At 34.2% G+C, this 16,588-nt stretch overlaps 1 protein-coding gene across 2 annotated transcripts; it reads right to left on the bottom strand.

The window, feature by feature from the left end:
• Positions 1–360: 360 nt before the first annotated feature.
• Positions 361–6,620, bottom strand: LOC120082769 (uncharacterized). 2 transcript variants are annotated; one of them, XM_039038065.2, is made up of 9 exons: positions 6,352–6,620; positions 6,049–6,253; positions 4,382–4,472; positions 3,458–3,603; positions 3,056–3,299; positions 2,431–2,535; positions 2,167–2,349; positions 1,276–1,477; positions 361–1,149 (listed from the first exon to the last, which is right to left on the bottom strand). In XM_039038065.2, exons 1-9 carry the CDS (start codon positions 6,509–6,511, stop codon positions 629–631), a joined length of 1,857 nt encoding a protein of 618 aa, XP_038893993.1. In that variant the 5' UTR covers positions 6,512–6,620; the 3' UTR covers positions 361–628. The 2 variants fall into 2 exon arrangements, with proteins under 2 accessions (XP_038893993.1, XP_038893996.1); XM_039038068.2 differs by having other exon boundaries at positions 361–1,175; positions 6,352–6,609.
• Between the last annotated feature and the right edge of the window lie 9,968 nt (positions 6,621–16,588).

Below are 16,588 nucleotides of genomic sequence, written 5' to 3'. Positions count from 1 at the left end.
CTATTAAATACATCATAAAAAATTTAAGGACTTATTATACCTAAGATTAAAAGTTAAGACTTATTTAGACATTTTATAAAATTTGGAGACAAAAAATAAATCTGAAAGTTCAGAATCTAAACTAGTAATTTAACCAAATTAAAAATTAAATTAAATCAACCAAACCAAACCAAACCAGCCGAACTAACCCAACTGGTTTGGCGACCTTTTAGCTATTTTTTTTTTTTTTTTTAAGAATAGTTTGTATACTGTTTAGTTTAATTTATATACAGCAAACTGCAAAGTAACCTCCATGGTTAACTTTTTATTTTGGACGAAAACCAAAACAGACTGTAAATACTTTAATTCTGAAAACATGTCTTGTCCACAATACAGTACATATTGATAATTTTTTCTTATTGACATCATTTTTATTATACAAACAACTTTTATTATACAAACTCTACACATGATTCCAACAGAAACTTGAGCCACATTTGATGAATGGCAGCACAACATAAAACCAAGGCATACAAATTTCCCCACAAACTATCAGCATAAATACCAATTACAAGAATGGGAGAAGAGTGGAAAATACCTATCAACAAGAAAGGGCAGCCCAATTTCTGGATCAGATCTGTGGACTCACTCAGATCAGTTCATGACTGAACTCTTGTGATTGCTGAGGAGATTCCTCCTTACCATATGATAACCCAAACCCGAAAGGGAATAATGCATCCTGCAAATTTTCAGCATGGACTGGGAGTTGCTCGACCGTTCTAAACCATGTAACCGGTAATCGGCCAGTGAAATCATAATCTCCGAAGATAACGTCAGTGATTCCGCTTCCTTCACTTCCAGGAAGCCAAGCAGCAATCAGAGCTTCAACATTCTCCATTACTGTTGGCTCTAAAACTAGGGGTCTTCCAGATATTAGAATTACCAATGTGGGGATTTTGCCAGCAACTGCTTTTACAATGTCATTTCCACCGAAGGGTATCATAAGCTTGGAGTCGTCGCCAGTGAATTCGGCATATGGACTTTCACCAATAGCCACAATAGAAAAAGATATATCTTGATCATTCAAGCGGACTGCTGATGGATTTTGCTCATATATTACTTCTGTTTGGTCTCCAACTGCTTCTTTGATTGCATCTAAGATGGTGGTACCTAACAAAGATGACAATCACTTAATCCTTTCAACCAAGAGACCAGAGGTTCAAGTGTTAGAATGTTATACCAACTAAGAATAAAAAAAGAACTCTAAATTGAGAAGAGATGCATTAAATTATATACCAATGGTGATTCTGCCAGTCATCCCATCCCAGGAGATTGTCCACCCTCCACACTGATATCCAAGATCATCTGCATGTGAACCAGCTACAAGAATCTTCTTCGCTTTCCTGTCTAACGGAAGAAAAGGTTTTGTTGGGTCTTTTCCATTTCTCAAAAGAACCAAAGACTTGCGAACAGCTTCTCTCGCTAGATCTCGGTGAAGCTGAAGGGAAGTTTTTTTTTTTTTTTGGGAAAGGAAACAAACGTTTTCATTGATATAATGAAAAGGGACCAATGCTCGGATTACAATGAAATAGAAACAAGAATAGAAATACTAGGAAGTACAAAATAACTAATCGAAGAAAATAAAAGCACTCCAATTCAAATATATATCTTGAACTTGGAGAGAGAGCACCCAAAGGAAAGATTTGCATAACGAATACTAAAATGTTTGAAAAGGAAAACCTTTTAAAGTAAGCACAACATAGCACAAGAACTTGGTTTAGCTCAACTCCAATTACTTCACTGTTGATCAACCCAAGCCCCCAAAGGCATTTCCTACTCATGGAAATGAAAAATAACTCATCTTCTTTGATTCTCTACATAAGAGCCGCTAATGTTAGCTATACAGCCTATACTATAACTTCGCATCTGAAAAGACACATGACAATTGAGTGTGATCTCTAATCTTTTCCCTTGCATTTTATTGTTTGAACAAGTAAATCAATAAAACAGTTGATGTAACTAGAAGATCATGGATGAAGCAAAAAGTGGCCAACTTGAATCAATTTGGCTGAAGGGATGAATGAGATTTATGTTTCACGAGTAAGTAATGCTGCCTCATCATTTCACGAAAACAGTAATCACAAATGTGGAACAGCTACTAGTCTACGACAAAGGTCAGAAACTTGCCTTGCAACCAACGACGTCTAGCAATGATCTATCACTGAAAGGATGTTCAAAAACACCAGCAACAAACTTCACTCTCAATATCCGTTCAACCGCATCATCAATCCTAGCCATTGGAATCCCCCCGGATTCAACCAGAAATAGCAAGTCCTTGATAAAATTTTCATATCGAAGGGGCACCATAACCTGCATATCAATTCGTCCTTTAAATGCAAAACTCAAGTAACCAATAAAAAGATGAATTTGTAGTTTAGGCCTTAAACCCACCATGTCTATGCCAGCATTAACTGCAGCAGAAATGCACCACCGATAGCTTGAGCCTCTTGGTTTAATAAGCCGATCAATTCCTTGCCAGTCAGAAATAACAAAACCCTGCATCGAGTAATGCCAACACAATGTTACAGCCATTTGCCTTAATAGAAATCGAACTCTAAGGGAAAATATAATCTCTTAGAAAGCTACAACTTTGAGGATGACTACAAATTCATGAACACTCTTATTGTACCATCCTCACTCTAACGATACATTTTTGTTAGATGATATCGTATTAAACTTGCCTTTACCTATCAGTTTAAACTTTTGGGTAATTGGTGAGTTAAGATTGATCAAAGGAGGTGGTCATGAAGTCTTGTGTTCAACCCCTACAATATTATTTCCTTCCCAATTAATATTAATTTCCACTTATTGGGTCTTCTAAATATTTCAAGCCCACAAGTGAAAGAGAGTATTAGATGATAGAGAATTAAATTTGTCTTCACCCATCAGCTTAAATTTTTTGGTCAATTGGTGATTTAAGAATTTTTTATGATGTAATGGATGATGAAAAGCCAACTTGGGTCTGAAAAGTTCACACACAATAAATAAGTTGCAGAAATATCACTGTCCAATGTACCTTAAACCCAAGTTTATTTTTCAACATTTCCGTCAGCAAAAAACGGTCGGCATGAAGCAGACGCCCATTCCAGCTAGAATAAGATGCCATAACAGTTGAAACTCCTTGAGCAATACAGTCCAGGTAAGGAGCCATATGGATCCTCTCCAAGTCATCGTAAGATGCAATGGTATTCCCTTCATTCAAACCTTTATCTGTCCCCCCATCTCCAACAAAATGTTTTGCACATGCGATGACATTATTTCTAAGGTAAATAGAAAGAATGAATCAGAGGGAATCTTTACAAGGCCAACAAGAAATAGTAATTCAAAAAAACAAGTTGATGCAGACTAATTATGATTATCATTATAAGTGGAATCAATGAAGCATGACCAGGAAATATGGATAAAGTTTTCTTTATACCTTCCAGCTACAAACGGATAGCCCTTTGGGTATCCTTCTGGCGGCTTCCCCTGCAACCCTTCAACTAAAGAAGTCATTTTTCTAACAATTTCAGTATCTTCACTGTAACTCTCATAGCACCTTCCCCATCTAGGATCTCTGGATACCTGACAGACTCATTTGTTGTGAATACACATTGCACTCTGATGGTACATACAAAGGGAAGCATATAGCACATTAACAAATAAAAGACTTCTCAGTAGACCATTCTCCAAACAGATGCTTTCTCAGAACATGTGCTATGGAAGGAGAAGAAACAATAAATATAATGCTTTGTGAAAGTCAAAATGCCCAAGAAGAGTTAATATCGTTCTTTGGGTAATGTTGGTAGTCTTTAAATTGCTCTTCACTCTACAAACGAAGCTTCCTTCTTGCTGATCATCTCCTTCTATGTGTCAGTATTGTATGGCTAGTATTGAAGACCTTCAACACCTATTCCTTGATTGTGTTTTTCAAGTCTTGTTAAGGTGCTTGTTCTCTATCTTTTGCATTTAGTGGGAGTTTGAAAATTCGTTTACAGGTTACATAATTCAGTTATTGGTATACCCATATTTGAATGATCAGATGCGGTTAAAAGCTATTCCTTGGTTTGATTGGTTTGCAGCTTGCTCGGATGAAGGCCTCCTCTTTGTGCTAAGTTCCAAGTCTTTTGCAAGAAGATTCTCTATTCAAGGTTTATGTTTAACTTGGAATGTCTTTGTTTTTCCTATTTAGTTCTTTGTTTTTCCTATTTAGTTCTTTGTTTTATGGTCGAAAGATTTTGTCTTCTTTTTTTCCTTTACACTTTGACCATTAATCTCATTTCATTAATTCAAGCAAAAGCTTTGTTTCCTTATATTCATAAACACACACATTTATATTGTACAGTTATGCATGTCTACTTACAGCAACACAAGGGGCAAATGCGTAGTGAACACCACTCGCTCTAACCTCAAGAGCTGTTACTGTCCCAATCCTTCTAACCAAATCAGCATCTCTATCATCCATTCAAATTACACTGAGATTCTGGTAAAGCCAGAGGAAAAATAATAATAAAAAGAAAAAATTGAAAGAGAGAAAGGACGGCTCAAAGTTGGCATTTTAAATCCTTCTATAGTTTTCTTGAAAATAAAATGTGCCAGCATATGCATTTCTAAAAAATTCAGCAACTTAGGAAAAGGTCAACTTCATTACTTCGATATCTAAGTTCAGTTTTCTTCCTGACGAGAAAAGTTGAATGGTAATGTAGGCAATGTTTTTTTTTTTTTTTTTGAGAGTTACTGTAGGCAATGTTAGTATTCCTTCTGTAATCTTGGGCAGTGCCAAATCCATTTGGTTTGCACTAAAGATGAGTTTGGGATGATTTCGAAAGGGTAAAAGGTGCTTTTTTTCCCTCACTAAAAGCACTTTTCAAACTTTTCTTAAAATAAAAAATTGTTTGGAGGGTTTTTTAAGAGAAGCATTTAGTTAGTGATTCTTCCATCAGAAGCCATCCCAAATGGCCCAAGATAGAGTTGGCAGTGGCAAATGTATAGAAAATTTCCCAATAATGTGGCAGTAATAGGCTCCATAAAAGAAATATTTAATAATTATGCAGGGCCATAAATAAAAAATTATTATATCTAATAACTGTAGCTCTATGAAATTTTCTCGCATGTGTATTCTCTCAGCTCTAAAAGCCAAAAGGTCAATGGCGAGAATCATAAGATGGAGATTGCCATAAAATCGCAGCTGCGTCAGGACAATTAAGCAAGAGAATACAAATCAACTGTTAGCCAGTTTACCATTTCTCAAGTCTGTCTGCATCCCAAGACACTTCATCGTATTTTTCAAAGTCCAATCAGAAATACAAAAAGAGCAATACTGGGTGCATTTAAAACTATGCACATCTTTTTGCAGTTCATTCCAATCACACAATAACAAAGAAGAAAAAAAAAGTTTAATATGTTACAAACTGTGGTTGGGGAATTGAACAGATTGCACAAAGATTGGTGTAGTTCAAGATGCAACTTTTAAATAATTTTCATACAAGAATCATATTCACAAACATTTTCAATGCATGCCAAGCAGATATAAACATGTATATAAACTATAGAGAAGAGAAATTATGAGACAATAGTACAGTTCACCCAAATGGACCCAAAATAGAATCCGCCCCACCTCTTAAAACTTTTTTACCTTTGGTTGCATCATCATCATCGAAAATTACCGAAACGACCTTAATGTGCAAGCGTGTCGGGTTCTCGACTCTCAACTCTCGCTCTCTCCTATGCATCCTTGCTTTCTATCCTTACTCTTAAGTCTCAAAAAGAGCCAATAAAAAAGAACAAAGAACAAAAAGTGAGAGAAAAGAGCAAGAGAAAATAGAGAAAGTAAGTGAAGAGCGAAAAAATCTAAACCCTAAAGACTAAAGAGCCAGAGGAACGAGAGAGACATACCAACCCACATGCACAATATTCAAAGTTGTGTTTTGGTAATTTCAGAAGCCAAAAACATAGTTTCTAAGAAAAAAAAAGGGTCCGATTTCATTTGGACCCTCCAAAATGGATCATCAGTATCAAAACTATTTATACCTGGTGGCTCCAAGGCCAACATTATGAGGAAAAATGGTAGCACCATAAACATTGTTATTTCCATGAACAGCATCACTCCCATATATAATTGGAATTCCAAGACGCGACTGAAGCGCCGAATACTGGAACCCGTCAATCATGTCTGCCCAATCCGACGACAAAGCTTCATGGAAAGGAGCGCTACCACCGGCGTTGAGAACGCTCCCTACAAATCCATCGGCCACAAACCACAACAATCATCCAAAGAAATTGAAGAAAAAAAGCAACAAAATATGGAATTCAATTGGCAATCGAAGCAGGTACCGATCGCGAAATCCCTAAGCGCAGAGGGAGTGGCCACAGTGCGCTCAATTTGGGTCATCTGCCCGATTTTTTCCCTCAAAGTCATCCGTGAGAGAAGATCTTTGATCCGATCTTCTATGGGCGCCCTAGAATTTCTATAGATACAATCGGTGGCCTCCATTTTTGTCTCTAAGAACACCCAACTCGACTCGCTATGAAGGCGAGAGTGAACTCCAGAATGAAGCTTACAAGCGCAGCTTTCTATTATAGGCGTTGACACGGCCAAGTCTCAATCAGTCAATTTTTACGATTTTATTTTGCTTTTTGTCTTTTTGTCTTTTTGAGACAACATAAAAACCGGTGACCGCCCACTACTCCCAAGACACCTCTCAGTCCCTCATTATTAAACGTATGTTTTCAAATGATTTTACACGTCACAACTCTGTGACCACTCTTTTGGAGCAATTTTTATCTATATCATTTTTTAATTTTAAATGAAAACTTATATCAATTTAAATCTTAAATTTTTAAGTTGTATCAATTTAACCTCCAAACATTTATAAGTGTATTCAGATAAAACATAATGAAAGATTCAAGTTGATATAATTACAAAAGTTTAAAGTTTAAATTGATACATTTATAAAAAAAAATTAGAATTTTAAGTGATATAATTATTAGTTTAGGGTATAGTTTATTATCAAGTGTCTATTGATATCCTTCGAATTTTAAAATATAACTCTTTGGATTTAGATATTTGTTCAGATATGGAATACGACAATCTGCTAGATGATTTATACATGGAATGCATTAATTCATTCATATATTAATACAATTTATATATTAAAAAAAAGACTTTTCAAGTTTACGTGTGAGATATTAGGTAATAGAGGTGTGGTTATTCAAATTTTCCATTTTACAAATATATATATATATATACCTTTAAGTGGAATAAATATAATTTATTGAATTGGTGCATCCCTTACCAATTTTGCAATATTATTTAATGTTTTTAGATAAAATTTTAATTTTATCACAAACTTATAAAGTATACAGTAGTTAAAGTCATTACATGATTTATATATTTTTTTAAAAAAATAAATAAATTTTCTAACATTTACATCACAAATTTTATAAACACGCACATCACATGTGACTTGTAACTAGTTATTAAAATAAAGGTCATGTCAATCGGTAGTAAGAATTTAACCGTTTTCATTAATAGAGAAATTTAAATGAAGTATTTTCAAAATGATAGGAATTTGATTGTTGAAATTTGAAATGGACTAATTTGAAACAAATTTCATACCGTGTAATTTTTCTTAAAGAAAAATACAATCCAAATTAAAAAGATAGGTGAGTGGAGGTATTCTATATAAATAGTTATATAAGACTTGACCATGAAATATTAAATTTCTCTTTGTAAATCCTTTAGTTTAAAAGATTTATGTTTCCCAGGAGGATCATATATAACTCGATTTTAATCCTAAGTAAGTTATGAACTCATTCTATGAGACTCGTCCTTTGATTTGCATGGTTGAGAGTAACTCATACTACCAAATCAATAAACCTACCATTTTGAGGACTTGACCAAATAGGGAGCTGGAAACGTAATTTCACAAGATAGAATTCACTTATTTCTGTAGAGGGTAAGTAGATGAGTAGTTCTATTTATTATTGACTTCAGGAATTAAACAATGGAGCCTTACCTTCTCATTGGCCGAAGAGGGACTATATTTATGGTTAAGTCATAAACAAATTGCTCATTAGAGGATTAGTGGTACTTAAGGACATAGAGGTAATTATAAGGGTAAATGGACATTTGAGTCAGTTGTAATTACGAACATCTCGTAAAGGATCGTCTTCTGTGTAGTGATTATATCTATGGAAACAACTTGTCCTATAGTGAAAAAGAGTGCAACTAGGTTTATAATGGTTTGCCCCATAGTTAATAAATGGAGGTTAATTAATTAATCTCAAATCGTTGGAGCTTATGATATTTAGATTCATAAGGTCCTACTAGCTCATAACAAACCAAAAAGAATCAAGGTAATAAAAGAATAATTTGAAGTGTTCATATTAATTAAGAAAAATATATATTTATTGTATTGGATACAATTAATATAAGTTTTAATGTATGAAGGTACATTGGTAAATAGTTAATTATGAATATGATTCAGATTAGAACTATTATATGGGAGAATAAATGTATTTGAATATGATTCAAATAATTCATAATTTAACATGGATGATATTCATATTAAAACTATGTAATAAAGGAAGATCGATCTATTTGAATATGATTCAAATAATTAATCATTTAATGTAAATGAGGTTCATATTGAAACTATAGATTACGAGAGAACTTTATATTGGAATATTATTCAAATATTTATTTATTTTAATATATGATATTAAAGTAAAATTCTTTTTATAATTAGGTTCTGACCTAATTGTGTCCTGTATGATTAACCTTTTTAATTACAGCATACTCTTTTTTCTGTAATTTTTCTTTTCTGTATTTTTAAATCAAAATCAAAGTAAGGCGATAATTTGCTTCTACTGGAGATTTGATTCCTTCAATCACCATTGTTTGATGCATGATTTATTGTCTTACTCCAGCGATAATATTTTCTATTAGATATTGCATACAAAATTTTCGTTTGAGTATACTAGCATAATAAAAGAATGATAGAGTTTGATGATGAAAGATCATAGTACCTTGTCTAGTTGACTGGTTTCAAAAAGATTTAGGAACTAGTGATTAGGTGAGAGAAAAGGCTGACTTCGAGATGCAGCTTGGATAAAAGGCTTCAAGATCTAGGTAATTGATAGTAATTGATTCAATAATTTATAGGTTAAATTCAACAGTCCATTAGTGAAATTGATACCTTAGACTGTCTTCTTGCTTGCACTCTTCCATGGCTAAATGTTATTTTCGTTGTTTCACTTTAGTTTAGTTCGTAATAGCTAGGAGATTTAATAACTAATTCCCAGAGGACAATACTTGGCCTTAGGTCGTTTTAACTTTACTATAATTTGACAAGTGCGCTTGCGGTATCAATGGGTCATTGATCAGTGTCCAAGACCAACTAGTCGAACCAACACGTCCTTAGAGGCCTTTATCAAGGAGGGCTTATATATAGAGATGTCCACGGGACGGGGCGAAGACGAGGAAGCCATTCTCGTCCCCGTCCCCGCAAATTTCCCAACGGGGGACAGGGTGGGGATTCCCCACAGGGATCGGGTTCCCCGCAGGGAAAAATTCCCCGCCTTTGTTTTTTTATATATTTTTTTAATCAAATATGGACTTTCCCAATGCAATTTTAATTGAGACAAAATATTTTTTAGTGCAAATTTCAATAGAATATTATCAATTTTTCTATTAAAAACATTCATTCATAATGTATCAATTATTCTCATTAAAATTCAAATAAACTTAAATAATAAAAACATCCATTCATAATCCATCAATAATTCTCATTAAAATTCAACTTAAACTTAAATAATAAAAATATCCATTCACAATCCATCAATTATTCTCATTAAAATTCAACTTAAACTTAAATAATAAAAACATCTATCCATAATTATTTTAAGAAAAGTTACAACATGACAAAAACATATTTGTTTAAGACACGACATGACAACAACATGACAATAACATAGCCAAACTAAGCCGCCATCAACGAATTTCATCCAACTTTGTAAGGGATGATTTGTGAAAAAAAACACAAATATTGTATATATTAATATAAATCAATATTAAATTAATAATAATAATAATACACGAACTTATAACTTACATCATCTGGATCTCGATCTTCAAGAACATTTTCCAAAACTTTAGCATCTATAGGAGTATGTTTATCTATTTAAGACATGTAAAAGAAAAATTAGATCTCAAATTGTAAATAATAAAAGTTTATTAAATAAATTAAACAATATACTAATTTATACCTTCCGCCCATAACCAATCTTGAATACACATCAAAACTTCCAATAAATTTTCATGAATTTGAGAACGATGTGGACCTACATGTCTACCACCAATACTAAATGCAGATTCAGAAGCAACAGTAGTGACAGGAACGGCTAGAATATCTTTGTCATTTTGATACAAAATAGGATACTTCACTCTATTCAACTTCTACCATTGCAAAATGTTAAAGTCATCCGATCGCGGTAAAAAAGACTCATCCAAATAATGATCCAACTCTGATTTAATATTATCAACATCATTTTCAACATTATTAACAAACTCTTCAAACTTGAGATATCGATCTTTTCTATTAACAGTTGAACTACTACTTCCATCTCGCCTTGAAGTCGAAGAAGTACTAATTGTAGATGTAGAACGTTGAGGTTCAACTATTGTTTTTGAATTTGAACTATAAAATTTCATCAAATCACAACACAAATCTCTAATACATTTACTTTCAACAGTATGATGAGATCCATGGATTTTAGAAAAACAAAACTGAATCAATCTCATCTTAAATCTAGGATCTAATATGTAGCTATTACCAATATACCATGAATCACACTCTAATATTTTTCAAACTTAGCAATTATTCTTGACACTATTACTTGTACCTCCTCAACATCAGAGTTAAACTACTTAGAAAGTTTCAACCTAATTTTACAAACTTCTTCAAAAAAAGACATTGGAGGTTGGACAACTTGACCCAGAAAACAACTCAGTCATCAAGTAAAATGGTTTTAATCTATCACACATTTCTTTTGCAAAATTCCAATCAGTATCTAAAGGAAGACAAGTGTATAGTGGTTCACGTTGTTTTAGACGAGGAAAAACATCCTTGTATTTCAAAGCAGTTTTGAGCATCACAAAAGTTGAATTCCATCTTGTAACACAATCAAGACTTAGTTTTTTAGTGCATGGAATTTGTAGTTGACGAACTCCTTCTTCAAAATTTTCCTTCCTTTTTGGAGAAAGAGTCCAGAAATGAACAGTACCTCTAATCTTCTCGATACCATCCAAAATTGTAGCCAAACCATATTTCACTATCAAATTCAAAATATGTGCATAACAACGAATGTAGAACAAAGTTCCATGCAACCACAGGGTCCTTAAATCTAACTTCCTTAATAATTGCATCATTTGTTGAACAATTATCTACTGTTAAAGTGGATAATTTACGATCTATGTTCCAATAAAAAATACACTCCATTAATGCTTCAGAAAGTAACTATCCAGTATGTGGATGTGGCACGTGTACAAACTAGACGCAGTCCACATGTCCATAGTAAGAGCAACCCTACTTCTATTGTTTTCCAAATTCTTCATTGTTTTAATTATCTATTCTTCATAAATTTTTATTATATCTCTCCTCATCGTGGTTCTTGAAATCATCTTAAACAACGGTTGAATACCACTTAAAAACTTTCTAAATCCTTTGTGTACAACCATGTTTATTGGATATTCATGTAAAATTATAGTACAAGCAAGATCTCTTCTAGAAGCTTCATAATCAAATAGGGTTGGATTTAGGACTACTTTTCCTTCATTGGTTTTCGTGGGTCTCAAACATGATTGCCTAATGTCTCTTTGTCTCCGTAAGGGACAAATTTTGAAATCGTCATGTAAATGCTTTGTCCCATTTTTAGATTTCCCTCATAACTTTTTTCCACAATAATTATATATTGCTTTCATGGTGTCATTTATTTTTTGTCTTTTATAATGATTCCATACTACTGACGTCAACCTATTACTTTTTAGTACATCCTCATTATCATTGGTATCTAATGTAATAGGCGTAGATTGATCATTACCACTAGAAACACTATTTGTTCGGGTTGATTCAACCATATTCATAAATGTTGGAGTTGAACCACCTTGTTCTAACTCATTATTATTCAATAGAGTCATTTTCAAATTTCACCTATAAATAGTCAAATAGTAACAAAACAATCATAAAATCGAACAACTAGTCAATTTCATACATACAAAAAAATCAATTTAGGATTTCTAATTCTAACATATCAGATCAAAGATCAAACATACCAAAAATTGTACATACTTTCGGATTTCTAACGATTCAGACATACCAAAAATCAAACAAATAACTATAACTCGTTTTATCTTCTACACAAATCACAGATTCACAAATTAGATCAGAAAGTGGATATTCAGATTTTGAATATACCTTGGAACGAAAAGACATCGGCAGATCTAACAGAGGGACACAGCCACGGGGTAAGGCAGACCAGAGTTTGGTGGGTGGGATGGGTGACGGCGACGGGGTGAGGCCGTGAGGGTGAGATGAGAAGTAGGACTGAGAAGAGAACTCGAGTGACCGAGTCGATGTCGTGGGCCCATGACGTGAGCGAGAGGAAGAGTGATGTGAGGCAATGGTGACTGACTAGTGACTGTGAGGGAGAGGAACTCGAGTCGACATTGTGAAAAAGTGAGGCGATTCGCAAAGGCGTAGCGGCTGAAGTGAGGTAATTCGCGAAGTCGTAACGTAGCGACTGAAATAAGGCTGAGGGTGAGGCATGCCGACTGCTGCGTGAGGGACTAGACTATAGAGTGGTTAGGGTTTTATAGTATCGGGACCGAGGCCGGGAATATATTCTCTGTCCCCGGCCACGAAATGTAAATGGGAAAAAAACTCTCCATTCCCCGTGTATTCGGGGATTCCCCGCCCTATTCGGGGCGGGTCCCCGCGGGCACCGACCCTACAGGTTAAATGGACATCTCTGCTTATATACCAATATTGTCCTCCAGGATTGAACGGACAAGTAAAAACCTCTCCTAGAGTTAGGGAACCTGCTTCGGCACATGGGTGACCATGAATTTTTCCACCAAGAGCACCCCCCTCCCACCTCCATATTGATCCTACAACATGACATAAGCTTTAGCCACCTCCATCCATTAGGTTCTCGTTGAGCCAGAGTGACCCCAAGCTAGCTTAATAATTTTTAGGAGAATGGTGGCAAGGGAAGACGAACCCCGACTTTGAAACTTTTTTGATACATAAGTCAATGTTGTTGGGAATGTCCTAGAACTCACAGCTCGTAAATTTTATGTTAAACATTCTATTTATCAATAAAATATTATTGAGTATCTTATTCAATAAAGTTATTGATTTTTCATTCTATTATGAAAATCTACAAACATATCCATGGCTATAGTATGAATACTTTAACTTTATGTGGTGACATAAACAGGATTAAGTTAATAGTATATAGGCTAAATAGTCTATATTGGATGAAATTGGGTATCTCATCCTGGTAACACTATTGGATGCGACTCATTTTGTATAGATAATACAAATGATGTGATTCTCAGATCATTCATGTAGAGACATATGAGTGGAGACATCCTATGCAATGAGTTTGCATATAGACTGGACCACGAAATAGTCACTTTTATTTATAACGACCGTTTACTGTTAAAACTGACTATTTCATACTAAAGTAACCAAAGATAACTCGATCTTAATCTTGAGCTAGCTATGAACTCCTATTTATTTGGAATTATCCTTTGATCTGTATGGGTGAGAGTAGTTCAATAGCACTGCACAATAAGCCTTCTATTTTGGAGTTAAGACCGGATGGATAGCTAGAGACATAGCTTTGCAAGATAGAATTCACTCCTACCTATTTTAGGGTTAGCAAATAGGTTGTTCTCTTAAGTACTGATTCTAGGTCTTTGAACAATGGGGGCCCCGCCTTCTCATAATAGAGAGAGACATGATTCATAAGTAGTATTATGAATCAAATTGTTCATTAGATGGTCAATGGGAACTTGAGGAACAAGATGTATTTATAGGGGTAAAATGGTAATTTTAACCCAGTTGTAATTACGAACGACTTGTGAAGGATTGACTTACTGATTATGGTTTACATGGATAGAATTATATCTACAGTAAGGAGAGTGCAACTATCGAGCTATAGTGGTGTGTTTTGATAGTTAACGAATAGTAATTAATTCGATTAAAGAGTTTAACGAATTAATTACAGATCGTTGGAGCTCATGATCTGTAAATCTATTAGGTCTATCTACTAGCTCTTAAATTGGAATAAAAAATTGGGTATTGATGTATGAAATTAGGGTTATGAATTTGAAAAATGCTCAAATTCAATTTTAGGGTTTTCAATTGATTGTATATGAAACAATTATAGACGTTTAATTTAATTGAAGTTAAACAAAATTGGAAAATCAATTAATATTTAAATTGATTTAAATATTAAGTTGATTTATATTGGTGAAATTAGTATTTTATTAATTTAATACCAAAATATTATTTTAATATTATTTTAATTAAAAAGTTTAATTAAAAATTAATTAAAATTAGTTTTATTAATGATTTATTTTTTAATTAATTTTATAAAACTAATTTTAAAAATAAAATAAAAATGATTTTTGAAATTATCTTTAAGTTAGTGGATTTTTTCATTTTTGGGAAAAATCTTGGAAAAATACACTAACTACATTTTGATGGATTATCACCAAAATTCAATTGAATTATGTGATCACCAAGTAGGTGGTGCCCCCATGCGGCCTATTGGTTTTGCATGATTATTATCTATATATAAAAGCTCCATGAGAAAGATGATCAGGGAATCTGAATTTACTTGCTGAAGTGAAAAATTCTAAAAACCTTACTCGACTCTTACAAGTTCATCCTCAATTCAGCTTGATTTGAGTGTTTCCACCACACATTCCTTCTTGAGCATAGTGGTGGTAGTCTTCTTGAAGATTCAAGTTCTATCTTGGTGGATTTTTGCTTGAATCGTGGAAGAGATCTTCAAAGGTAATATGTGTTTTAAACCCTCTTATAAATGTCATATGAACAACATGTTTAAAACTCAAATTAAATGTAGTTTAAGTGCTTATTGATTCTGAAGTCTTCTGTTGTATGTTATATTACTCCTTCAGATCTCGCCTAAGGGTAGATCCTCGATCGACTCTCCTAGCTTGGCAAGACGTAGGACAATAGAGAAGGGATTTGATACTCTGCCTTTAAGTTATCCACATCAATGGCAAGGAGCCGAGAAAATGGGTCGACAAGTCTACCTTGCCATGCATCAAAAGCTACTGCAAGTCGTTCAGATATCCTACCCACACCCTCAAAATATAAAAAAGAAATAAAAATAATGTGCACTGAAAGACTTGCCACAAGCTGAAGAGTTCAGGTCTAGGTGAAGTACGCCAAAAATAAAGTGTATCTATTAACTGTGACCAAAGGGTCCTATTTATAAGAATCCATGAGCCAACAACTTGCATTCGATGGAAATCCATTTGATCCCTCAAACGCCTAAAGACGAACAGATGCTTTAGAGGGGCACTAACAAAAACCAATCGTAATCGGCTAAGAAGCGTAATGGTCAGGAACACGACCAATCAAATAGCACCAACGGTGAACACACGACCCCCTTCAAGACCATAGCTCGACCGTCGACCTCAGGCCAACTCGACAGAGGGCTATTTTTTAGAGTTATTTGAGGCAAGACCCAACAATCCCAAGCCCAAAAAAACTCTAGGAGTTCACACGTCCCAAAACGAGAAGATATGGCCTCGTACCTTAGGTTGAACTAGTTAAGCTTGCTCAATTTCACCAAAGGAGAAATAACTTAGGTGAACTCACTACTATAACCCTACAACCTCAATTATATCGTTGTTAACACTACCAACTTTGCACATGTCCTAAGCGAATGTTAGGTCATAGACTCTATAAATAGTCTCATTCCACCACCTCAAAGAGTGTAACAACCCAAATTTGAATGTCAAATGTTAAGTAGGACGAAATTTTATTTAAAGGGGTGATAAATGTAATACCCTAACTCTAATTTAGAAAGCAGGAAAACAACTAAAATATATAATTAAGAATGAAAAATATATAAATTTAATAGGAAAATCGGGTGGAAATTTAGAATTGGAAAAAAATAAGAAATTTATTAATTATCCAAAAATAATGAATAAGGGGCAAAATCAAGGAGGATTAATTAGAAGTTGGACGCTAGCTAATTCAAGAGACAAAGGGCAGTAGATAACTTTTTGTTTGGGCACTGCTCATTGGAAGAATTGGAGGTGAATTAATTGCCCATATACTCTTAAAATTTGAAAGAGTTAAAAAGGGGAAGTGGAATTCACAAGCAGTGAAGGCAACCCATGCATGAAAACTAGCGAGATTGGAGAGAAAATTGGAGAGAGCGAGATTCTCATCGAGAAAGTGGGAGAGAGCGAGAGCCACGAGAGTAAAACCAGCGAGAGCGAGAACCACGAGATCCAAAC

The sequence above is a fragment of the Benincasa hispida genome, chromosome 8 (genome assembly GCF_027475165.1).
Source record: "Benincasa hispida cultivar pf3 chromosome 8, pf3_genome.v1.1, whole genome shotgun sequence".
Taxonomy (NCBI): domain Eukaryota; kingdom Viridiplantae; phylum Streptophyta; class Magnoliopsida; order Cucurbitales; family Cucurbitaceae; genus Benincasa; species Benincasa hispida.
This window is presented reverse-complemented; position numbering and strand designations above follow the sequence as displayed.